General features: G+C 38.1%; 3 protein-coding genes across 6 annotated transcripts; 1 reads left to right on the forward strand and 2 right to left on the reverse strand.

Moving 5' to 3' along the window:
- Positions 1-156: 156 nt before the first annotated feature.
- On the reverse strand, positions 157-8,443 carry immt (inner membrane protein, mitochondrial (mitofilin)). Of its 3 annotated transcripts, none has more exons than XM_027154599.2 (14): positions 8,257-8,443; positions 7,481-7,551; positions 7,077-7,266; positions 6,792-6,963; positions 6,032-6,163; positions 5,597-5,710; positions 4,154-4,287; positions 3,803-3,906; positions 3,334-3,469; positions 2,852-2,981; positions 2,488-2,708; positions 2,182-2,313; positions 1,421-1,550; positions 157-1,211 (listed from the first exon to the last, which is right to left on the reverse strand). In XM_027154599.2, exons 1-14 carry the CDS (start codon positions 8,296-8,298, stop codon positions 604-606), a joined length of 2,316 nt encoding a protein of 771 aa, XP_027010400.1. In that variant the 5' UTR covers positions 8,299-8,443; the 3' UTR covers positions 157-603. The 3 variants fall into 3 exon arrangements, with proteins under 3 accessions (XP_027010400.1, XP_027010399.1, XP_027010401.1); XM_027154598.2 differs by having other exon boundaries at positions 2,488-2,711; XM_027154600.2 differs by lacking the exon at positions 6,032-6,163 and having other exon boundaries at positions 2,488-2,711.
- A 2,168-nt stretch (positions 8,444-10,611) lies between these two features.
- On the reverse strand, positions 10,612-16,280 carry rnf103 (ring finger protein 103). Its single transcript, XM_027154645.2, has 4 exons — positions 15,629-16,280; positions 14,430-14,572; positions 14,064-14,179; positions 10,612-13,896 (listed from the first exon to the last, which is right to left on the reverse strand). Exons 1-4 carry the CDS (start codon positions 15,852-15,854, stop codon positions 12,411-12,413), a joined length of 1,971 nt encoding a protein of 656 aa, XP_027010446.1. The 5' UTR covers positions 15,855-16,280; the 3' UTR covers positions 10,612-12,410.
- Positions 16,281-16,583: 303 nt separating this feature from the next.
- On the forward strand, positions 16,584-23,106 carry mxd3 (MAX dimerization protein 3). 2 transcript variants are annotated; one of them, XM_027154646.2, is made up of 6 exons: positions 16,584-16,867; positions 18,000-18,099; positions 19,041-19,070; positions 19,175-19,289; positions 20,409-20,574; positions 21,665-23,106. In XM_027154646.2, exons 1-6 carry the CDS (start codon positions 16,798-16,800, stop codon positions 21,778-21,780), a joined length of 597 nt encoding a protein of 198 aa, XP_027010447.1. In that variant the 5' UTR covers positions 16,584-16,797; the 3' UTR covers positions 21,781-23,106. The 2 variants fall into 2 exon arrangements, with proteins under 2 accessions (XP_027010447.1, XP_027010448.1); XM_027154647.2 differs by lacking the exon at positions 19,041-19,070.
- Positions 23,107-24,101: the final 995 nt, after the last annotated feature.

Here is a 24,101-nt window from a genome sequence, read left to right on the forward strand (position 1 = left end):
ATTAAATTGTCTATGCGTTACTCGATGTTAAGCCACGGTTAAGCTTAATTTTGATTTAAAATAAGTGAACTAGCAAATTCACCATAGAAACCAAGTGACTTAGTACCTAGACATCTTAGCAAATATGACATGAAGGGACGCAATAAAACAGACAGCCAGCAACATCCTTGATTTATTAACATCCAGTATAGAAGGGCAGATTCATATCCATAACATGACACAAATGGATTTGAACATTTCCAAAAGCCTGACTAATCACCAATTAGGATACTGAACCTTAAGCTTTCAATTGCCGACTTGTGAACAAACAAGGTTCAGACCGTGGTCCTCACCCGATGGCCTACCTGTCTGCTACACACACTCAAAATTTAGTGTAGGTTGCTGTGTAGTTATGTAACTAGGAAGGTTATGAATACAGATGTTGAGTGACAGACTATTATTTCAGGACAAAGCCTTACTGCAAAAGTGCTTTTAACAATAAAAAACCAAAACAAATATCACCAACCCAACCTGGGCTGGTGTATAAATTAATCTGAGGAGGGCTGTTAGCAGTAGATGGACACCAGTCCTCATTAATTTTAACTCTTATCTGGTGTGTATAATTTAAGGAGCCTGTGTGGTGCCCAAGCCTACTGCATTGGCATACGCCGACAGCAAATTGACCACCTGTTTGGTCTCTAGGGTGAGCCGGGCTTCTCTGAGCCAGTCCTGAGCCACACGTCTTGCCTCGCCATGCAGCTGGTTGACAAACTTAGCAGCTAGCTCAAGGTCACCACGCTCCACACTGTAGGTGGCATAGGCAAGCAGCTTGAAAGGGTCAAGGCTTTCTGGTACCAGCTTGCTGGGTGGCATCTCTTGTTCCTTCTCGAAAAGCAGGATGGATTGCAAGTAGGACAGGAAGTACTGGTAAAGACTGTTACGTGTCTCGTCTATTAGCGCCACGCGACGGACTAGCCGGCGGATTTCATAAAAGCGAGCACGCAGTGAGGCCTCACTGTAAATGCCACGCTTTATTGACTCCTCGGGCAGGGCTGAAGCCAAGACTTGAGCAAACTCATCTTGTGCACAACTCTCTTTGATGGTGAGCACAGCGCCCTCTAGAGGTTCGGAGGGTGAATCTGCCTCCGCAGTTTTCATTGCATAATTTAGAGCCTCCACAGATAACCACAGCTGGTGAGCTTTACATGCTTTCTCCTCAGCAATTACATGACCTGTAGGGGAACAGCAGATGGAATTGTCTGAGACGTTTATGTAATTGAAGACTAAGTATACGCAGTTACACATTATGCAGAGTAGCTACAGTACATTTCATCCCACTGTAGTCATTATTAGCATCCTAGAAGGTCAAGCTCTCTACAGCTGACCTTAAATGCTTTAATTTAAAAACCAGCACAACCAAAAAATGCAATGCAAGACTCACTGTCAATGGCCTCCTCTATGCCCTTGAGCCTGCCATAGGCAGAGTTCATATCCAGAGTGAAGGAGTCTAGCTGCTCCTGGGCCAAACGGCGGTAATGCATCTCCTGCTCAATCATCTTATTGCTCAGAGACTATACAAGAAAGCAGGATTAGACCATTAACAGTAGTCTAAAAAAGACTTTTTCCACCTGTATTTCTCCTTTTGATGAAATCTGGGTCGTCATTGTTGTTTTTAAAACAAATTTATATTTGAAAAATAAAAATATTTTTGATAAATTGTCAACTTACAAAGCAGCACAATACTATTTAGCATCTACCAGTACGCCTTTAATAATAGTTGATCCTGTCCTTGAATATATAATTTTCATATAAATAAAAGTGTAGGGTTACATGATTACACAACTTTTAAATGTTGTAATATATACAGTAGAAGTATGAAATATGAATTAAATATGCCACCACAACATGGTGTCACACCACGAATAGCTCAATATAATTAGCGAACAATACGACCGTAACATTAGCTATGAATAGTCTTTTTAGGGATGTTCATAATTTAGTAATTGAAAGAACAAAATGGATTCAAATACAATTACTTGTTGAGGCCAGCGGTGGCAACAAGTGTCCCTGAACATTTAAAGATTCTTATAAGGCATTTTTCATGACATGACCATGAAATCATTAAAGCTCAGCTAATAATCATGCCTTTGCAGTTATCAGAGATGTTCGACTTTACCGACTGTTTGTGTGGAAGACTCTCACCTCCTGAGCCTCCTCCCGCAGCTCCTGTTCCTGCACTTTCAGAACATCGCGCAGGTGGTCAGTGTGTGCGGCTGCCTGCCTTCGCAGCTGCGTTCTCATTTCTGCCTCCATTACCTCCCGCACTTCCTGCACCTGTGACACACACACGCAGAAACGGTTAAATCACCATGTTAGAATGAAGTAGAAATTACGTCTAAGCTGCATTATTACAATAGCGACTGCAAGCTGTTTCTAACATAAATATGGTTATATATTTTTATTTACATAGAAATTTCCGACAGCATCCATTGGTCTTAAATCGCTTACTTTCTTCTCCTGCTCGAGTCTCATCTCCTCATGGTGGTGTTCCAGTGCAGTGACAACAGCCTGTTCCACAGATCTCTGGTGCTCATGCTTCTGCTGGTCCAGTGCGGTTTGGATACGGATCTGCTCACGCACTCGCTGCTCAGCCAGTTCACGGTTTAGCTGGTCGATACGGCGGTGCGCGTGGGCAATCAGTGAATTCAGATCATCAGCACTCAGCTTTCCTGCTTTGAGTGGGAGGAACATTTAACATGGAGACTACATAAAATTTCTCCTAATATTTACATGAAGGAAACAAATATGTGCATGCAATGTGTGAACCATGGGCTTTAAAACTTCTGAACTGTACAAGTCTATGGCTGCTTACTGAGTCCCTTCCAGTTTGCCTGGACTTCAGGTGTAATGTTGCTGAGCTCTCTTTGGAACTGAGCCTTGGCTTCCTTCACCAGCTCAGTGTACTGAGACACAATCTTTGCCTCAGTCTGAGCTGTCTGCACCTGCACAGGATTGGAGGATGGAGATTTATGAGTATGTGGAACTTACACGATCACTAAAGTACTAAAAGACCAGAAAAGCACGATTGGGCATCGCTTTGTCAGAATGCTAGTATTATAATTAAAAGTTTAAAACTAGAGGCTGAATAAAATTAGACTGAATATTATGTTAAGTTAGTATAAGCTTGAATAGACTCTCACTTCAAATTATGTAATTATTCCAAACGAGGACATAAAACCGTGTGTGTGTGTGAGAGAGAATCCCTGGATCTAAACCGGATAAATGGCTTTTTCGATTTATCCGATTGCAAGTCCATCATTTATGTACACTAGCGAGTCAGAGAACGACACATACTTTGGTTACGGCTTTATCCAGATCCACGATCATACTGTGTAGATTTTCCTCTGCAGCCAGAATTTGTGGTCTGGCAGCATCAATCTTTGCTTCCTTGGCACTGTTGATCGTTCCTCTGAGCCTCTCAAGCTGTTCCCTTTTAAAAGCACACAACATGGACATAAATGCATGGCAATCATTAAATAAAATGGAATAGTGATGTACTCTTTCCTAATGAGGAGCAGAAACAGCTGTATATTCATTAATTTACATGATGAACAGGTTTATTGCCAATTTAAAGTGCATGGATTTGTAGAATTATCTTTCAATGCTAGCAATTGACGCGATTCAAGATTCTGCAGTCGTATGACTTTAAAATAAACAGTAACCTGACTAACCAGATGGGCTTAAATATCCCATATTCAATTTTAATTCACTATTAGCAATTTTAATAAACTATCCCTAATAGTCCTCTAGCATTTGGCAGTACTTGGCTTGGAGAAGTGCCTCTCCAGCCTGGTCCACGGCATGGGTGCGATGACTGAGTGCATCCTCCAGCTCTTTCCACTGAGCTGACTTCTTATCTGGAGAATCCTAACAATGCAAATATAGACAGTTACAGAGAGTTTAAAACAAAGTTTTAAAAAAAATTGTCTATGCAATTGTCAGTAAATCCAGATACACTTATTTGGCCCTTCTGCAGTCTGGTATGTTAAAATGGCATAAAAACCCATGCTTAAGTGAGGCACTAAACTTTTTATACAAACTAAATTATATGATTACATGTTTAAAAGAATTCAAAAGTAAGAGAAAAACAGTAGGAGAGACAATGTGTGCTCACCTCGGAGTCCATTGCCTCTCGGAGTCTGTGTGTATGGCTGTTGATGGAGAGGAGCGCTGCTTCCTGGGCTCCAATGGCAGATAGGGTTAGCTTGGCCGAGGTTCCCAAGGCTTCCTCCAGTCCAAGTGATAAAGCTGTATGGAGGCATCATTACAATTAATCAGCATCATCCTACTTGATGACTAGACTATAAGATTAGAGGTGATTCAGCAAAGAGTGGTGGCTATCTTAAATTAAAATATAAATAAACAAGATGCATAGAAATATAATATACGTAACATAGAACTAATCAAGTTTTTGTCCCTCATAAATCAGTATCCATTTTAGTGGCCAATTTTGTAATATCACTAAAGATGTTTATAGCAGCAGTTTAAAAGGTACGATATTCGAATCCTTCCTAAGTAAATACGCTTTCCATCATGTTTCAGATAAGTGCTCTGTGTAACTGCTCCAAGCAATTTCAGACTAATTTACTGCCTTTGTCATGTGGTTCTTGTTAAAGCACACAGCACAATCTAGTAAGGTTTAAACGACACCTTGTATATACAACTTGGTCATGGCTGATTTTAAAAGGATGGATGCATCTATTTTTTCCCCCACTACAGGACTTATAGTTCGGTATTTTATCATTCTTCCTATTCTTATTTTCCTGATTAAATTCAATATGGCAAAAGCAAAAGCCTGTCATTGGATTAATGAATTTTGCATGATGATGTACAGTGGTAACACAATCCTTTAATTAATCTGTACAGATATTTGCACAAATCAACTATATTTACTAAATCAGCATAGAAAGAAGAGAAATTAACGTTCCGATGTGCATGGGTCGTTATGGTTTTGGTGTAAAATAGGCCTTATGCTCATGAAAATTAAAAGGAATAAATGAACCAGATAATTTGGGTAATAAAGGCTCGCATTTATTTTTGATCACAGGGTTAATGTGCATCCAATTATAGTAGCTATGTTTATGTAACAGCAGAGAAAAAGTACAAAGTTAAGTTAAAAACAAAGACAAGCACTTGGGGATGTGGTAGCCTAGTGGTTAAGGTGGGTTAAGATGTTGGGCTACCAATCGGAAGGTTGTGAGCTCTAATCCCAGGTCCACTAAGCTGCCACTGCTAGACCCTTAACCTTCAATTGATCAGGTGTATAAATAAGATATAAGTCTAAGTCGCACTAGACAAAGGCGTCTGCTAAAAGCTAGAAGTGTAAATGTTAAATGTTTAATATCAAGAACCTACATGCTATAATGACCTCTTAAATTGTATTGTGTACCTAATTGTTTTTGGGTCCTTAAAATGGGTATTACAGGCTAATAGACTTCGAAAAGCCCTCATTTATTTGACACAATAAATTCCATTTTATTTATGCTTTTAAGTATTAGGTATAGGGTGTAAAACTAGTATGCTTGTGCAAGTGTATATATCGGAGAAGTGGACGTACCAGCCAGAGTATCCTGTTCAGCCTGGTCTTGCTGAGCCAAGCGGGCAGCCACTTCCTCCATGGGTCGCTCTTTCAGTACTGGTTCATGGTGAGTACACTCATGACATTCTTCAGCTAAAAGTACATGTAGGTCACACACACACACACACACACACACACACACACACACACACACACACACACACACACACACAGGTATGAGCACACACACTATCTTACATCAACCTTTTCAATAAGACATACAACACCCAATAAGCTAAAATTCTGCAAAACAGGCCAAAAATTATTTTAGGCCTTAAGAAAATTAGTAATACAGAATCTGTGAAACAGGAGTTTTAAGTATCGATGCAAAGGAAAAATGGGTTAGTAGTGAAGAGTTAAGAGACAGCAATGCAAACGATGTGGAGCTAGCAGGCATTGATGGCACGCGCTAACCTGCCCCAGGCTTGGACGGAGAGGGAGTTGATGTAGGGGGCACGGCGGCTGTCTCGAGACTGGTGACCGTTGCGGGAACAGACTGCACCTCGCTGATGGCTGAAATTATATGGGCTGCCTCAGCTGAGGCCTCTGCAACAACAGCAGCAGAACTCGCATCAGTGCCATGTGAATGATGACGGAAACTGCTGAGTCACAAGCTGATAACTGTACGTGTACTTGGGGGTATGTGGGAGGATAAATTGAATCAGAGTTGTCCACATTCTGACAATTTGATTCCCACTCTAAGAATATGCCCTGTTCCAAAAAGCTAATGACAAAAAAAAAGGTCACAATAATATCTCCTTTAAGGGAGTAAATCATTTTCACATCACAAATGTTCTTCAGTCGTTAACCTTAGTGTATGACTGGTACTCAAGCATGTAGTATTACATATAGATACATAAATATTAATAAAGCTTAAGACGTTTAAAGGAAAGGTGATGTACCACTGTTAACACATGTAATGAAGTGCATGGAAATTAGACCGCATAGCCCTGAGGTGGAGCACAATTCACTTTTGTATACACACTTTTGTGTTCTCAGTTCAAAGGAGAATTTAAATGAAACCTAAACTGACTTGCAAGTAAATAGTAATTGATAAATTCTAAAAATAATAATAATAAAAAAGGTTAAATGAGCGTCAACATAGCAAGAGAGCAAATTAAAGGCGTTTGAGTAAGGTGCTCAAACACGGGGTATTCGTTCTGAAAACACTCACCCTCCAGGGTCTGTAATGACTTTGCTGGAGTCTCCTCTACAGTCTGAGCAGTGATGGGTTCCACAGGCGCTGAATCAGGTTGCTTTTCCTTAGCTTTGCCTTTTACTTTCGGCTGTTTTGAGTCTTTTGTAGCTTCAGACACTGACGATATCTGCAGTGGTTCAAACTTTGCCTAACATACATGTAAAGTTCTGCTGTTATTATGCCTTATGTATAAAACGTTAAGATATGGACATTGTCTAGGTGACAGCCCAAGTAGACAGGTTCTATAAGTTTTGCTCTTACCGGTTTCTTTGGCAAAGAGACCGGTGGTGGAGGGGGACCAAGCATCAGCTCAAACAGCATCTCAGAATAGGGTACACTCTTTTCAATATTTGTTCTGAATTTTGGGTCCCATTTAGCGTACAGGATTGTACCACCCAGGCCTCCACCCACAGTCAGGAGACTGGCAGCAACAATCTTACCTGCAGAAGACCTGCGACACACAAATATTAAAAGTTTTTTTAACAGAATAATGTGACTGCTTGTAAAACATATGTGCATTTATGGCACATTCTGTATACTAAATATTGTTAAACAGAAAAATTCAGCCCATTACCTGGTAAATGTTTATTATATGTAAATAAGAAGCATAACTATACACATGTTAACTTGAACATATGTATGTTTTTAGAAAAATAAACCTTTACCCAGAATGTCCAGCTGACGCGTAATGACGGCAATGTTGCCGGGGGACCGCCACATTTTCACACAGGCATTTCTGAGGACCAAAATAAGAGAAATCATGTAGGAGTTAACAAGGAAAAGCTTCATGTGTGTGTTTAACAAACATTCCAATATATGAATTAATGATTTTTATTATATTTGCACACTTTTGCTCAATTCATTTCAATATGGTTTACAATTCATGTATCTCAAACAAGGGAAAACACGTGCAAGGTCACGTCCTCAAACTATTGATAAATACATAAAGACTGCATTTGAGACTTAAAGACTGCATACACCTTTCCAATTCATTTCGACTGATCCAGATTCCAGTGTAAGAGACTAATTTCTTCCACAGTAGCCGACTGGCATGAAAGCATGGCAGAAATCATGAATCATACACTGACCGCCCACATACACGTCTAAATAAAATACGAGTTTTCACACAGTCTCGTTTTATTCGTCGACCTGCACGTCACTCAACTCCAGAAGCCCCGCCCACTTACTTCATCATAGCAGAAAAATTACCGTCTCACACAGCTACATTTGCAGTTGTGATAAAATAATATATTCCAGCAATTCAACGATAACGTATTTGTGGTGTTAAATCCAGCATAACACAATAAAACATATAGGGGTAAACATACGGTCAAGGACATTAGAGACACAGGCCTGTTTCTGTGGGTCACTGAATGACCGTTGTGGTCAAAACTAGCTAACTAGCTAACTAGCTATGTAGCTGTGTGTAGGGAAAACTTACCCGTGCCGCTGTGTTTGCACCTTTCCAACAGACACGCAGCATCGTTCCGGCTTCGCGACTTGTTTCCAAGAAATAGATTTGCGATTCAGTTCAGCAAAACATTATAAAAGCGCTCGCACCAAGTTAGCAATTTCACTGCACACACCGTAGATCACGCCTGTTCCGCCGAGTGACGGACATCCTGCGCATGCGCACTAACGTTTGTGAAAGTTGTCATTGAGTCACGTGACTGGGGAAAATCAGAAAGTGTGTATAATTATGTTTTTACATAATTATGTTTTATAACATTTATGTACACGTTACACACCTGCACACAAGAAAAATCATGCACTCTACTCCTATTAGGCATGAACAAGTATTCTAAAGCTATATCATGGATCCTGATTACCAAAACAAGGCAGGTGAAGACCAGGTCATTTATTCACCAACTGTACTGACTGGGTGAATCTGTAATAGCCCATGATATACTCAGATTGGAACCTGATGTGGTCGTCTGCTGTTGCATCCACCTCAAGAGATGTTTTGTGCATGTTGAGATGCTTTTAAGTTTCTGTCAACTCAAACTAATCTGCTTATTCTCTTCTGATATATGATGATTCTCTTCTCTTAGTCTCACACACACACTCTTCACCATGCTGCCATCTGAAAAAAGATACCGAAGCATTCGGGCCCTCGCAACCAACACTTTCTTTCCACAAGCCATCAGACTCCTTAATAACTCAACTGAACTGTACTGAGCACAACACGCACACACACATCAACTGTATGGACTGCACAGACCTACCTACCTTCTGCACCATTTGCACCAGGTTGCACAGATGCACTTTATGTATCTTACTAGTTGTGTACTGCAACAGCTATATACTTGACTTTGACTTGATCTCTCTCAACAGGATGTTTTGCCTGCAGACTCTCCACAATGTTTTTTTTATTTTTTGCAAACCATTCTGTATAAACTCTAAACTACTCTCTTTTCTGTGTGAAAATCCCAGATTCTCTTAGCATTCTCTGAATTCCTCAAACCATCACATCTGGCATGTGGCATCATCTATGCCACAAATAAAGTGATCATTGATCATCTGGTTCTGACTGTGGCATAGTGGTCAGTATCAAATAGGCTGCTTTGAGTATTTCTCCCCATTCTGATGTTTGATGTGAACAGTAACTGAAGCTCTTGCACTGAGCTTTTTTTTGCACTGAGTTTTTTTGCATTGTGCTACTGCCACATGATTGGTTGAGATAGTTGCACGAAAGTGCAAATGTACAGACGTTTCTAAGACGGTATTTTTATTTTTATTTTTTGGTAGAAAATGAGGGAACCAAACATTTTAAGATATAAAATATGGGCAAAGGTTTATGCACATCTGACCATCACACCCACAACATGTGCTTTTTTTACAGCCAATTTCCGATGTAGTCCACCCTTTGCTGTCATAACCTCCATTCTTCTGGGAAGGCTCTCCACTTGAGTTTGCAGAGTGTCTGTGAAGATTTGCCCATTCTGCCACAAGAGGCTGGAAGAAATTAAGTGGCCAGCACAGAGTCCTGACCTCAAACCTGCTAAAATGTTAATAATACTTGTATAGCACAATGCATGCACCCAATGTCATCTCTAATGGATGTGTGATTGCCTGTTAATAGAGACACATACTTTGATATCAGGATTGGGGAATTGGGAGAAAAAAGGGTATCAGATGGGATTGTCCTGAAATTTTTTATACAAAATTTTGAAATGTAAAGCCTTTTTCTCACTGTAATCCAGCAATAAAATTATGCTGACCTCAAATTAACAAAATGTAATGAAAGCATTACTAATCATAGGTGGCTTGTATAATTGCATAAAACAAAATAATTGCTGTTAGTTGATCCAACGCACCAAAATGCTGATTGGCATTTTAGGTGCAGACCTGGCATTCATTCATCTTCACTATTTGCTCTGCCTTAATCAGTCACAGTGAGGCAACAAACATCCAACAGTCAGTAAACTATCACGTTCAGTGACCCCGGAGCTGTAAACCAGCTTCCCCACAATGAATTGGTTAAAAATAGTTACACAGATTAAAGTTATGGTAGGGTTTAAAAGTTAAATGAAATTAAACTAAATCTATGTACACTGCTCGTACATTTTTTTTTTTTTTTACATTTTAAAGAACTAGGTGGTGGATTTCCTGGATACTTTGAGAATGTGGCTTTCATCAATATTTAATGTCCAACACATCAACAAATAAATTCAATTACAGTAGATTACAACCTCAGAACATTTAATCCCCCCCTTACATATTTCTTTCTCAGTAATTTTAATAGAAGAGTAAAATGTATAACAAACTATATCTCCAAAAACAGAAAAAGCCATAAAACGATGAAAGTCAACTTTAATAGATTGAACATCATATTAAGCCAATGCTCCAATTTCTGTTATAAATTTACACAAACGGAGTAAATCAGGGGGGTCAAAGTCATAAATCATGGTATTACAATACATACATTCTGGCCTGAGGGGAAAGTTCCATGCTTCATGGAAAAATTAATAAAAACCTGATTAGGTTAGAGATGGAGTAGCGAAATCTAGCAGGTCAAACTCAGCCATTTTACCTTGTATGCAAGCAAGTTTTTCATTTTTATTTGACTAAGTTGTTTTCTTCTTTTGTTTGTAGTAAATATAATGTTGATATATCTAGAGGTTTATGATGACTGAAATAAAATTACAAACTTCCAACCCGTCTAAGAAAAGCTACATTAGGGACTTACTTTAGGGATTTTTTTTTGTCTAAATCTTACAGTCTGCATAAATAACCAAAATTCAGTGGTTTTAACAAATTTCAAAAGCGGTGCTAAAATAAATGCTGGTATGGATGACATCCGATCTTTTCACTGCCTTATGTAATATCAGCTTGATATAAACAAGCTAACCTATAAGAAGGTCAGTGGGCAATGTAGAAAAGTCATATTTTGGGGACTAATCATGATGTTGGCAAAATCAAAGTGACAGATTTTTTTTTTTTTTTACAAGATTACGTTTTTACTACACAGTTTTTATGTAATATCACATTTATTGTATTTTGTTCAAGACAAAATTCTATTTTGAGAAGACTTTAGTTTTAGATATATGAAGAATCTGACTTTGATGTGCCCATATTGTAACTATACTATTTCTGTGGTCACTTTTCCCTTTAAAACAAAACAGCTTAAAGAGTTTGCCTCTATATCAATGTGTTCTGGTCTGAGACCTCATATTAATGTCACATTTAAGGTCTCTGGTATCTTGCTCCTGCCTTAAATTGGACTGGAAGTGAAAGCCTTGGTATCAAAAGCACATTGTTACATGACAATGTTTAAATTGTTTAGATCCTTGTCCTCTCACAGACTACTACTTAATGACAAAGTTTGGAAATCTAGTGCATGGACGGGGACTTTTTGTCTTGGGACTTCTACAGAATGTTGAAGAAGGCTGCCTTGGTTTCGTCATTCCACGAAAGAATCCTTTACAGCCAAAACTGTACATTTGTTTTGACTGACTACCCAAAAACCAGCACAAACCACAAGGTTTCATATTGGTCAGAACTGTCCACCTGAAAATAGATGAAATCACTAATCACCACCTGAGATGCCTAGAGCTGTGGCTGATTTATGTGTTGTGGTACTTTAAAAACTGAACACACATTAAACCTATACATGAAAAGATTATGGGGATTTTTACTTTCATCAAAAATAAAACTTATAAACTTCAGAACCTAAGAAAGTAACATGTCTTTTCAATAATGATGATATTACCTTCTTTGATACAAACAAAAGTGCTTCACTTTGCCAGTTATAAAATTGTACTTTTCACACATATTGAATCTCTATGTATATACTTAAATCATGTTAGCAAGATTAAGGTACCCAGTAGGCACATTTTTGTATATATTTAGAATTAGTCATGGACTAAAAGGGTTAATTCAACAAATCTAATTAATATTTAGTCCATGTCAAGACTTAACGTGTCCTGAAAAATGTCATAATACACTAATATGTATGCAGGTTAATACCACCAAAAAAATAAAAACAAAAACAGGACTCAATAACATGGATCTAGAGGCCTACAGATTTACAATGGGCACATCAAAGATTCATAAGTTATTTATGGAAATCAGGTTTTCAATGCACGGTCTATGCTATTCTGGTTCAGGTGGAAAATCTGCATAGGGTTGTCTGGCTGGTCTCTTCTTATAGGATGGCCACCGACACACAGGACAGCAGTGCTGCCCACCTGCCAGCCAGACCACAATGCACTGCTGGTGAAACACATGGCCACATGGCAGTCCCATAACAAGGCATTCTGTTTCAAAGTTTTCCAAACAAACAACACATTCTGTGCAATGAAGCATGCCACAGGGCCACTGGGACCAATCAGTGTCATGTTCCTCTCCAGAAGACCCGGAAAATTGAGACCTCTTCCCGACAGAACTCCTTTCACTTGTATGAGCCTTCTGTGAGCTGTAATCTTGTTCTTGCTGCTCACTACCTGGTTCCAAGAATGACAGATGGCTCTTGTTTGTTGGATTAGCTTGGTCCATTCTGTTGGTCCCCTCTGACTTTGTGCACCTGAACCTCCACGTGGGCAGATTTTTTATGTAGTCGATGGGAACAAGTGGGTGAAGCCAGAGGTCTGGGAAGGCCAATCTTTCTAAAAGAAAATTAGGATCATCATCCCAGTCTGACTCATTCTGAAAGGAAGCAATGGGATGTACCAAATAGCTGGTGTACCAATCCCAAAGACTGGACAACCACTCCAGGTTGTTTGCATTTTGGTCTTCATTGCCACATCTCCTCTTTTTCTCAAAGTAGTCTATGAGGAGCCCATGGGCCAAGTAGGTGCTCAGGAAAAGTGCTGGGTGTGAAGAATAGAAGGTCCAATCTGCCCTAACCCAAGAGGCAAGAGTGGTGGTGTCTGCATAACGCAGCAGTTTAAGACTGTACTCATAGAAGTTATCTAAATATGGAAGCTGAAGAAATCCAAGAATGGGGAGCCAAGAAATTATGAGTAAAGAATTATAGGTACCTAGTGTGCTGATCAAAACCACAAAGCGCTTAATAGTGGCTCCCTGCGTTATGAAAAGGTCCATCCAGGCCATCAGGTTGACCATAACCAAGCTTAAAACAAATAGATCGTTGACCTCTGGTTGAACGGATCGTAGGAATGTCTCCATGGCATGCAAAGAAATGTACTCCCCAGTGCTGTTGCCATATCTGTAGATACCCTCTGGTGTTTTGAGAATATATGAGGGCATCTGTTGCACCCCAATCTCCTCCAAGCAAGTTGTGTTGTCCCAGTTACGAACATCAACAAATATGAACTCTATGCGCCCTGTGAATTTGATGCTGAGGGCTGAGAAGAAGGCAGGGGGCTGGAGCAATTTGGCAAATAAGAACATCTTAACAGGTTGCGTTTCTTTCTGGTACCAGTCTTCCATTAATTGTTGAGAGAAACGAATGGTCTTGATTCGGGAGGCTACATGTGCAGTCATCCATTTGAAGATGTGGTCTGTTTCAATTCGCCTACCATTATACTCTTTCAGGATCACCTTTCCTTTAGAGGCATGAGTCTGGGGAACCGACATGATCAGAGTGGACTTCATCCAGCCACGTTTATGGCAATATCTGATAGTTTGGGAGGAGGGGGCATTAAAAAAAAAACACCAATTAGAATGAAATACAAAAACAAATTAGATAATAAATAATTTCTATATGATTACAAACTAGACAAACAAGCTATGACAAACTGGTTAGAAACTCTATATGTATGCACTTGCAATGCAATTCCTTACCTGGCATCACTTGAGCAGTTGAAAGTGCCAGTGCGAATGCCAAAGCGAGAAACTTTCTGTACCATTTTCCCCCAGTTGACTGTGCTCAATAGTGGATTTCTGTCTTGGGCTATTACCTAGACAAAAACACAATCATTTTCTCTTTTTATTATCTTATAAAATTTAATTATCACTATTTATCCAAAATATACACATGATTTTGTGAGCCGTTTTCCGTTTTACTTCATTTGTTTTTAAATTATTTTTCCATAAACATTTGTTTATTTCTATTCAAACATTCTATTCAAATTAACCTTAAATGGACCAGGTAAGCAGTAATGGAAGTGGATCAGAAAGGTTGATGCTTATAAGCAGGATTATATCTACCTGGACTAACCAGATGCCATCCTTAGTGTCTTCCACCAACTCATAAAAGTGCATCTCCCCACTAAAACTGGTGCTGGAGTCTGATCCTGCTTCTTCTTTTTCATTTTTTAAAGCTGAATAGAGCTCCCCTTGCATCAGGTCTCCTGAAAACCAAGAAAGAAAAAAAAAATTAAAAACGTACACTGTTAAATACAGACAGTTTTTTTAGTTGTCTCTAATCTTTTCCTAACAATATAATTAAGTATTTAAAAGAGCTATTTGAAAGCCATGCCCCCAAAATATTAGCATGCACATAAACTAGAAATCAATGCTAATGGGAGCTTTTTTAATTGACAGGCAAGATGGTTGACAAGCAAGTTAAGATGTCTCCTTCACCAGATTGATTGAATGTTGGTGGACTCCAACCATTTTGGGAGATCCTGAAGTGCAACAGGAACTTTTTTGAGTAAAGTTTTAACAAATACTATAAAAATTATTTTAATTAATTAATTAATTAAAAATCACTGACTGCACTTATATGTGCCGCTGTTCAACCATTAGCATGTAATTTAATGCCTTGAAGTTTTAAAAACATTTTCACTATACGCTATGACACGACCCAACATCATTCTCAGTGCATCATTCCATCTGCTGTGAATAACTTTACAGTATGCAAACCCTAGATATTTTTGTATAACTAAGTAATTATTTTACAATTATTTGTGATCCAATTCAATGTCAAGCACAAGATTGTCAATCTAAAGTTTGCCATACTGTACATGGGTATATGTGGGAGCCTAGTGGTTAAGGTGTTGGACTACTGATCCAGTAGTGGTCATGGGTTCAAACCCCAGGTCCACCAAGCTACCACTGCTGGGCCCCTGAGCAAGGCCCTTAACCCTCAATTGCGCAGTTGTATCAATTGAAATAAAAATGTAAGTCACTGGATATAAGGGTGTCTGCTAAATGCCATAAATGTAAAAAAGCATAACTTAAATGTAACTGTAGGACAGATTGAGAGTTCGAACCCCAGGTCCTTGAGCAACCCTCAGTTGTATAAAAATTAAATAATGTAAGTCACTCTGGATAAAGGTGTCTGCCAAATGCTGCAAATGTACATGTAATGATGCATGACCAGATACTCGGCATTCCAAATTGGTATTGTTAAAAATGGTAAAAGTGCAAATGATGCATTATATTTAGGGCTAAAACCAAGTTACCAGAGTTTTCAACCAGCTCTCTGACGTCCCTCTTCTCTACAAGACCAGAGTATCCCAGTCCTCTGCCCTCTAGGATGGTCTTCAGCTTTTTAAAGCTCAGTGTTACAGGATCCACCAGCTGGGTGGCAAAAATTCCCGTTTCATACCACACAACGGCTTCGAAAAACCGAGCCAGGACAAACAAAACCAAAAAATACAAGAGCAAGAAAAATAGTTTTAACCACATTTTACTTGTGTAAATTCTGTGGTATCTATAAGTAGGTTATGGCGATGGTTGTGCTGTCTGACATTAGAGCCCAACAGGTAGTCTAATAAATGATGTTGACGTCTTGCTTGCTCCTTAAACACGTTCTTTCTTCAGCTGTTTGGTGCTAGTCGAATGTTTTGCTGAGCAGTTAATAACTAGCGTAGCAGGCCAGTTTGTTATGGCCCAGCCTGTACAGCACACAGGCGGTCGTCTTGATCATCTGGAGAGGGGTTTTACTGCCTGCTGAATGATTCCTGAATTAAACTAAACGAACAAAGTCGCGAGAAACGAGAAAGCAACACGAAAATAAAACGTTCTAAATGATTCTTTCCAGCGTCGCAGCTTCACTGCAACGCTCGCGCTGTTGATCAGCTGGTATACATAACAAAAATAACGTCATGGAGTCACTTCCGCTTCCGCCTTAGCAACCAAAAACAAAAGCCGTAAACTGGATATTTTACTATTATACTTATATAGTCTACAAATGAACTACATCGCATTGGTTTAGATTAAATTATTAACTGCAGAATGCTTAGTACTACTAAGTTACTAGTCGTAGATTTCCTCTAACTAAATCTATTACTCCTAACTAGTGCACCCTATCTAGTGTAACTAGTGCACCCTATCTAGTGAACTAGTGCAACTAGTGCACCCTAACTAGTGCACCCCTAACTAGTGCAGCCGAACTAGTTCACCCCTAACTAGTACACCCCTAACTAGTGCACCCCTAACTAGTGCACGAGGAGGCGTTTGGTATTGAATCTAAGTGAAATCATAGGAAAGGGCGTGATGAGACTGACGCGTATTACGTGGCAGCTGGAGCAGAGCTGCCAAATCGCCCTGCACAAAAACACACACATCTTCACGGGTGTTGCCTCTTTTGGTGCTAATCTACAGTAAAAAATATATATATCTAATCAAGATGGAAGTAAACACATGCAACATTCAAGTTCTTCTGCAAGCTGCTGAATACTTGGAAAGAAGAGAAAGAGGTACATAAACACATTATATTGTTATTTCTTTGTGATGTTTATTATTACAGAAGACCAACCATCGATAAAGACAATCAAGAATATAAGCAAAATATATAGTGCTTTATATGGAGTAAAACTAATATATTTTCCACCGAGTTGAAAGCTTTTCGTCTTTAGGTTTGTAGCCTCTGATTTGTAATAATGTTTATTATAGAAACCTTGTGTTTTACTGGGGGTCTTTTTCAGACACTCTATTGTACACAAAGGCGCGAACGGCGGTAAATTTGAAAAACTGCCCTCACCAGACACTGGCATTAAACAGCACTTTATATACACAAGCCTTCAAATACGGACCGTGTGTTGTTTTAGTATTATTTATTCTCACGATGGTGTAAAAAAAAAATAGAGTACGAAATGCATCAAATAATTAAACCGCTGGCGCCAAAAAATAAAACGAAAACAAAACAACTGCGTTTGATTTTTACCTGAACACTAAATGAATAAAAACATCTTTGTTTTTGTCTTGACTTCAGCATAATGTTTTATTTTTTTTTAACAATATTGGTATTTCATGTAGATACCCGTCTTTAATTTATGTAGATATCCAGTTAGCATTCTAGTTACCCCGTCTTTTATTTATGTAGATATCCAGTTAGCATGCTAGTTACCCCTGTCCTTTATTTATGTAGATATCCAGTTAGCATTCTAGTTACCCCGTCTTTTATTTATGTAGATATCCAGTTAGCATTCTAGTTACCCCGTCTTTTATTTATGTAGATATCCAGTTAGCATGCTAGTTACCCCTGTCCTTTATTTATGTAGATATCCAGTTAGCATGCTAGTTACCCCTGTCCTTTATTTATGTAGATATCCAGTTAGCATTCTAGTTACCCCGTCTTTTATTTATGTAGATATCCAGATAGCATGCTAGTTACCCCTGTCCTTTATTTATGTAGATATCCAGTTAGCATGCTAGTTACACCTGTCCTTTATTTATGTAGATATCCAGTTAGCATTCTAGCTAGCTAATTTGTTAGTGTAGGTCGTGCTAATTCTGGTTTTGGCGTCCACCAAAGTACGGACGGTTATTCTGGAACACCGTTATTTATTTATTTATTTTTGTCGTTGTTGTTGTTGTTGTTGTTAACAGAAGCTGAGCATGGCTACGCTTCGGTCCTTCCATTTTACAGTAAAACGACAGAAAAGAGAAGCAAAGTGAAAACTAAAAAGAATTCAGCTGGGAACAGCAGGTGAGTCTGAGTCCAAGTCTAATATTAATACAGAAAAATCCTGAGAGTTGAAGCAGTTAATATATTCAAATTTATGCAGGGGATTGTCAAACAATCACTCAGTGATTAAAGTTGTTCATTTAATTATTACATTTAGCAGACTCACCTTTGTCCAGTGTGACTTACATTTTTATTTCAGTTTATAAAACAGAGCAGTTAAGGGTTAAGGGCCATGCTCAGGGGCCCAGCAGTGGCAGCTTGGTGGACCTGGGATTCAAACTCATGACTATCCGATCAGTAGTCCAAGGCTACCACATCTATTTGCTTATTACATAAGTAATGTTTAAAGCTACTAAAACACATACATAAACTTACTTTCATTAATATAAAGCTTAAATGTTAGAAGATATACAGAGATTTATGGTTAGTCTGATCAGCTACTAGATGTCAAAACACAGACTGGTCAAAATAGTAGTCCTTCTTTGCCAGCTGCTGATAGGTGGATAACTCCTGCTAACATCATGAATACATTTCTTTTAAGAAAATAACAGTATGTTGAGAGGAAATGGTTTGACTACAGTTTAGCATCATGATAACTAACACGCACCAAAATGCATTGTGTCTTACTAGTCAACCACCTAATGTAAACCACCTAAAGGAGCATGTGATCTCCTTATTGGGCCAATATACCCAAACTGTTAATACTAATCCATTCTGCTATTTTTGTAGTTGGATTTGTATTACTAGTCATGAAGGCTGTCCAGGAGGTGTAGGATTCAGGGTGCATGATGCTTGTGGTGCATAATTGAATTTTTAAAGTTGTGGTCATAACCTGTCATTATATGTTAACTACACTAACCTTAGATAACATGAAATTTCACAAAAAATAACATATTTTAGACACTAGGATATTATTATTATTCTTATTTTTGGATTAAATATTTAATGTGCTTCTTTTCCAGGTCAGTACATAATGAACTGGAAAAGCACAGGTATGATCACATCTAGATTATAGAATGTCTTTTTCAGTGAGTTACTACAATCAGTTAAAATTGGGTGATAAGAAAAATGTATATTTTCTGATTTCTGTGTGTAGACGAGCTCAGTTGCGCCACTGCTTGGAGCAGCTGAAACAGCAGGTCCCACTGTCCTCAGACTCTACAAGGAACACCACTTTGAACTTGCTTAGGCGGGCACAGATGCACATAAAGGTGAGAAAATGGTATTTCTTTTAAAGATACTGTTGCTGTTTAATGTGAACTGGGTAAAAAAAAATTATAAATATATTCATGCCAATTATTTAGTTGTCAGAGTGAGCAAGGGATAAAGGTGGGCGATCTAAAGAACTTCTATAAACTGGGAGTGAATGTATACAAATGAAGCATTCAAATGTATTAGAACAACAAGGGAAGTTCTTTTGGTATTGAGCTCAAAAGATGTATATGGGACGGGTCAGAATTTCATTTTCTGATATTTGTCTATTTATGTAGATGCAAAAGTGCATGGAACAACTATTTTTCTAGTGATCCATGTGACCAAGCAAGATTGATTTGCTTTAACAGTTAATACATCTGCATGTCTGCACTTGTGCTTTTTGTTTGTTTTTTCCTGTTAAGACTACCTTTTGTTAGGGGCATTCAGTGTTTTTAGACTGGCTGAGTCAATCACCAGGCAGAGTTATGCAACATTTCACTATCTAAAGAGGAAACTGAAGGGAGGTACCCCTTAAAATAAAGAACAGCTGACAGAAGCTGTATGTATAAGCGTCAAAAAGGAAGATTGCAACTGTTTAGTGATGGCTTGATGTAGTTATTGCAGCCAAGAAACGAGGAAGCAAATATTAAGTGATATTTAGACATACATCAAAACTGTGTGGTCTAGTTCCTAAGGTGCACATAACACATAAATGTAGAATTATCAGGCAGTGAAAGAAGAAAATCTGATCTGACTTCTCATATTCATGTTTTGATCGCAAATCAAAATGTCTTCAGTAAATTGTCAAAAAAAAAAAAAAAATTTCCTTGTCATTCCAATATATTTGTTGTCACCTTGATGTATCTACCTTTGTATGGAACAGATCAGGGTATTATAAATAGACTCCATGTCTGAAGTATATCATGTTAAGTCTTTTAAGATTATATGGAACTAGATTCGACCGCTAGCTGACATTTTTATTGTTTACATCAATTGTTTATGGATGAGAATATGTGTGACTGTATGTACATACTGTGTGTATGTGTATATATGTGTTTGAAACACATGCTTCATAAACAGGATGTATTTTGCGTCACCTAGACTGGAGTCTGATTCTGCTGGTGGTTTGTTTGCAGAAGTTGAAGGAGCAGGATGAGCGGGCTGAGTTATTGAAGGACCGGCTGCGCTGGGAGCAGCAGGAGCTGCGTATGCGTCTGCAGCAGCTGCAGGGTAGCACAGAGAGGATGCGTAACGACAGCCTGGGCTCGGCCGTGTCCTCCGAAAGATCCGATTCGGACAGAGGTAAATGTCCAGTTGTAATCTAAAATCTTGAGCCAGTTTGCATCTTTGCAATATAGCTTCAGAATACATCAATTAGAATGTTAGTTACTGGTGAAGAAAAGTCTATCATTCTTGCAGCAACATTTGCATTACTCCAAGTGGTTTGAAACCTGCGACTTTATTTTTTATTTTTGTTTGTATTTTTTTGCAAAAAGTATTGCCAATTATGCCATTAGAGGAATTAGGACAAATGCAATACCATTTAGCTGCCAGTAAATTATTTAAATAGTAATTAATAAATTGTCATGTTTATTTAAATTGTCACATTTTTGAAACCACAAACAATAAACACAGTTGCAAGTACAATTTTAGCGGAGTAGAAAACTGATTAAACTTGCAGACTAGTTAGTAGTTTACAAACTTACAGATAAGCCACATTCTTTCATCTTTAGTAATTATCTTGGCTTGGCCAAGTTTTTGGTGGATCCAAAGTTTACCCCAGGAATATTGGGTGTCGGGTGGGAATACACTCTGGATGGAACTGCTCCCCGGGCGCCGCAGCATAAATGGCTGCCCACTGCTCCGGGTGTGTGTTCACGGTGTGTGTGTGTTCACTGCTGTGTGTGTGCACTTTGGATGGGTCAAAAGCAGAGAACGGATTCTGAGTATGGGTTACCATACTTAGCCGTATGTCACGTCACTTTAGATCGTGGTCGTGGCAAATTAAGAGACCTTTTAAGCCCATTTACAATAACAATGTTACTAAGCTACTTTTTGCTGAACTCTTTTATGGTTAATAATATGGATAATGTTAAAAACAGTTATATGAAATGACACAATCCCACTTGGACATTATTCTTAAGTTATTAAATTAATATTTATCAAAAATGAAAAGGTGCATGGCATAGCTTAAACCTGTAATGGCAGCAGTTTTATTCCATGAAGCTTTTGGTTTGTTTGTTTTTCTCCAGTGTTCATATAAATTTCACTGTTTTTATTTTTATTTCTATATTGATTGACTGTTGTGTCATTTATTCATTTGTACATCATGAATATGGCTTTATTTATAATAAAGAGCATAAGGGTTTAAAGTTCTTTTCTTTTATTGCAGAGGATGTGGAGATTGATGTTGAGAGCATGGTGTGGACTTTGGACCCTGACAGTCTGGGCTTGACACACACCGACGCAGATCATAGTTACTCTACTTCCGATCGTGCCTGGTTATGACGACTACAAGACTGCTATTAATTATTTCTGAAACATTCCAAAAACTGTATTACAAGGTTGAAGAAAAACAAGGCCTCAAACCAAAAATATGACCGCTTGCCACAGAAACACTGCTGCCATTGTATAGCCATCAGACTCAGGCTGTTTGCAAGCATTACTGGATTTTTGGTAATATATGATATTTTTATGACGTGGTGCTATAGATACGCAGTGATTAACGGAGGTCTGACAGTTTGGTCATGTATTTTGTTCTTAATGTCCTTGTCATTCTTCTTTAAGCTAATTGGCTCTGTGTCAGGGTCATTCTGCAGTATATACTTGCTTGCACTTAGACCTTTCACTTATTTAACAAATGTTGCTCTCTAATTTTGATATGTTGCACAAAGCAGCTGCATCAGCACTTAACTTCACATCATTCATACTTAGAACGTTCGTTCTTGGATTTCTTATTTTCATGTCAACAATGCAGATCGTGTCCATATCAGTGTTTTTAAAGCTTTTCTCTTTTTGAAAGATCAACAGCACTCATGGAGGTGTATTCTGTGCAGCCAGTGGAAAAAAAACCTCTTTTCACTTGTTTCTAATAAACAATCTTGTTTGCCAAGTTAAATTCAAATTCTAATAATAGCTAACACTTAAAATTAATATAGATGGATATAAAGGTAATGGACGACTTTATCCAATAACGGCATTGATTTAAATTAAATTTTGTATTGATCAGCTGGCATGATCTTATTTGTCTTAACGGCAACTTCCTTCATTTTGCAGTGGCATGTTTAAGTCGGGTATTTCATACTGTGATTTGTACATGTGTTTACTGAAAGTGGTTCATGCCTTACAATAATGAACAAGATACTTTTTTTTCCTGCACTAATAGTTGTTAGTTAAGCTAATTTTAGGTGCCAGATCAGTTTTCCTCAAATAATTCCAGAAACAATGTATTTTTAGATGAAACTGTAGATTAATAGTAAGCATTTCCCCCCTATGTTCCTACCAACGTAGTTGCTAGGCTTCACCTGGAAGGTGCATCTATACTTAGGACTTTTTTAATCTGTGTATGTACAGCAAAACATGTTGAAATATCAGCAATCCGGCTGAATCTGGCATTTATGCAATTAATTAATGTTCAGTTATTCAGTGTAAATGTACACAGCTAAATAGTACACTGTATATGTGATTGTGAACACCAAAAGCCTTATGACCTTTTTGTATGACTTTGGATCGCCATCACTTTTGTATTTATCTGCCCTCTGTGTATTCGTATGTAGCATTTTCTTACCAATGTAAACCTTTTGTACAAATAAATATTTTATGTATTTAACTTGACTTTTCTAGCCCAAGTTCACATTTGAATGTTTGGGAATTGCCTCAAGTCATTTGAGAATTTATCTTACTAACATGAAAGGAATAGTATGTTTTGGATAGATGTTTAAAAAATTCCCCAAATCTTTTATATGGATAACAATGACATTTTTATTTCAGGTTGGATAACCATTGAAATATATCATTGACACTGCTGAATTTTTAAAGGGAAGAGGAATGAAAGGAGTTTATGGTTAGTAGATCTTGTGTGTAAAGTACTTTATAGTGGAGGTGTGCAGGTCTGTGAGAATAAGTGTTTACTACTCTTTTAGCAACTTATGAGACAAAAACCAAGGTCACATTTATTAAAAAAGAGAAATCTTGGTGCAATGCTTTGCTTGTTTGGTGCTGTTTTGTCACCACATTCATTTATATTTGGATAATGCTTTATATTGATCAGTGGTGGGTGGGTATTGCAAGAATGATCAGGATTTTTCAAGAGTATCTGTGGGAAAGGCATTGGTCAAGAGTAGGATTAAAATGATGAAATTCATATGCATTACAAAAAAAAAAATCTGTTAAAATTTACATTCACATTGGCGGTTTTTGAGGCAGGTTTTGGAAGACAAGTATTTCTAGATAATCCTGCTTCCTCATAACAACCCCCACAAGGTGATGCTGTCACCTCTAATGCTTAATAGTGATAATTATTTTTCTGATCATTAATTTCATTGCTTTATCAGAACACAAGACTCATTCAAAAAGCTTGTAATCGCCTGCAAACATTTTGGCTATGGCGACAGAAGGCTCTTAATGGTGCATGTTTATATTTGGTACCTGAAGTCTCAAGTCATTCACCATTTGTTGTTGTGTAGGGATTTTTTTGTCTTGAACCTTTTGGACAAATGTTCATTCATTCCTTTTGTTTCATGCCTCTTTCAGAATCCTACAGAATGATTAAAATTATCACCTTTGGCATCAACTTTGTGTATGTGAACCTTTGACACACTGGAATTCAG

This window comes from Tachysurus fulvidraco, chromosome 17 (genome assembly GCF_022655615.1).
Source record: "Tachysurus fulvidraco isolate hzauxx_2018 chromosome 17, HZAU_PFXX_2.0, whole genome shotgun sequence".
NCBI classification, from domain to species: Eukaryota; Metazoa; Chordata; class Actinopteri; order Siluriformes; family Bagridae; genus Tachysurus; species Tachysurus fulvidraco.

Bases quoted from the DNA above. Each gene is read 5' to 3' on its own strand.
- mxd3 (XM_027154646.2), top strand. From the start codon at position 16,798: ATGGAAGTAAACACATGCAACATTCAAGTTCTTCTGCAAGCTGCTGAA. The intron at 16,868-17,999 runs GTACATAAACAC...TGTTGTTAACAG, and splicing joins CTTGGAAAGAAGAGAAAGAG to AAGCTGAGCATGGCTACGCT. The intron at 19,071-19,174 runs GTATGATCACAT...TTCTGTGTGTAG, and splicing joins AATGAACTGGAAAAGCACAG to ACGAGCTCAGTTGCGCCACT.
- immt (XM_027154598.2), bottom strand. From the start codon at position 8,298: ATGCTGCGTGTCTGTTGGAAAGGTGCAAACACAGCGGCACGG. The intron at 6,164-6,791 runs GTGAGTGTTTTC...CTGTTGTTGCAG, and splicing joins GTCATTACAGACCCTGGAGG to AGGCCTCAGCTGAGGCAGCC. The intron at 3,470-3,802 runs GTACTGCCAAAT...TGCTTTTAAAAG, and splicing joins GAGGCACTTCTCCAAGCCAA to GGAACAGCTTGAGAGGCTCA.
- rnf103 (XM_027154645.2), bottom strand. From the start codon at position 15,854: ATGTGGTTAAAACTATTTTTCTTGCTCTTGTATTTTTTGGTTTTGTTT. The intron at 14,573-15,628 runs GTAACTTGGTTT...CTTGGTTTTCAG, and splicing joins AGAGCTGGTTGAAAACTCTG to GAGACCTGATGCAAGGGGAG. The intron at 14,180-14,429 runs GTAGATATAATC...GTTTTTGTCTAG, and splicing joins ATGGCATCTGGTTAGTCCAG to GTAATAGCCCAAGACAGAAA.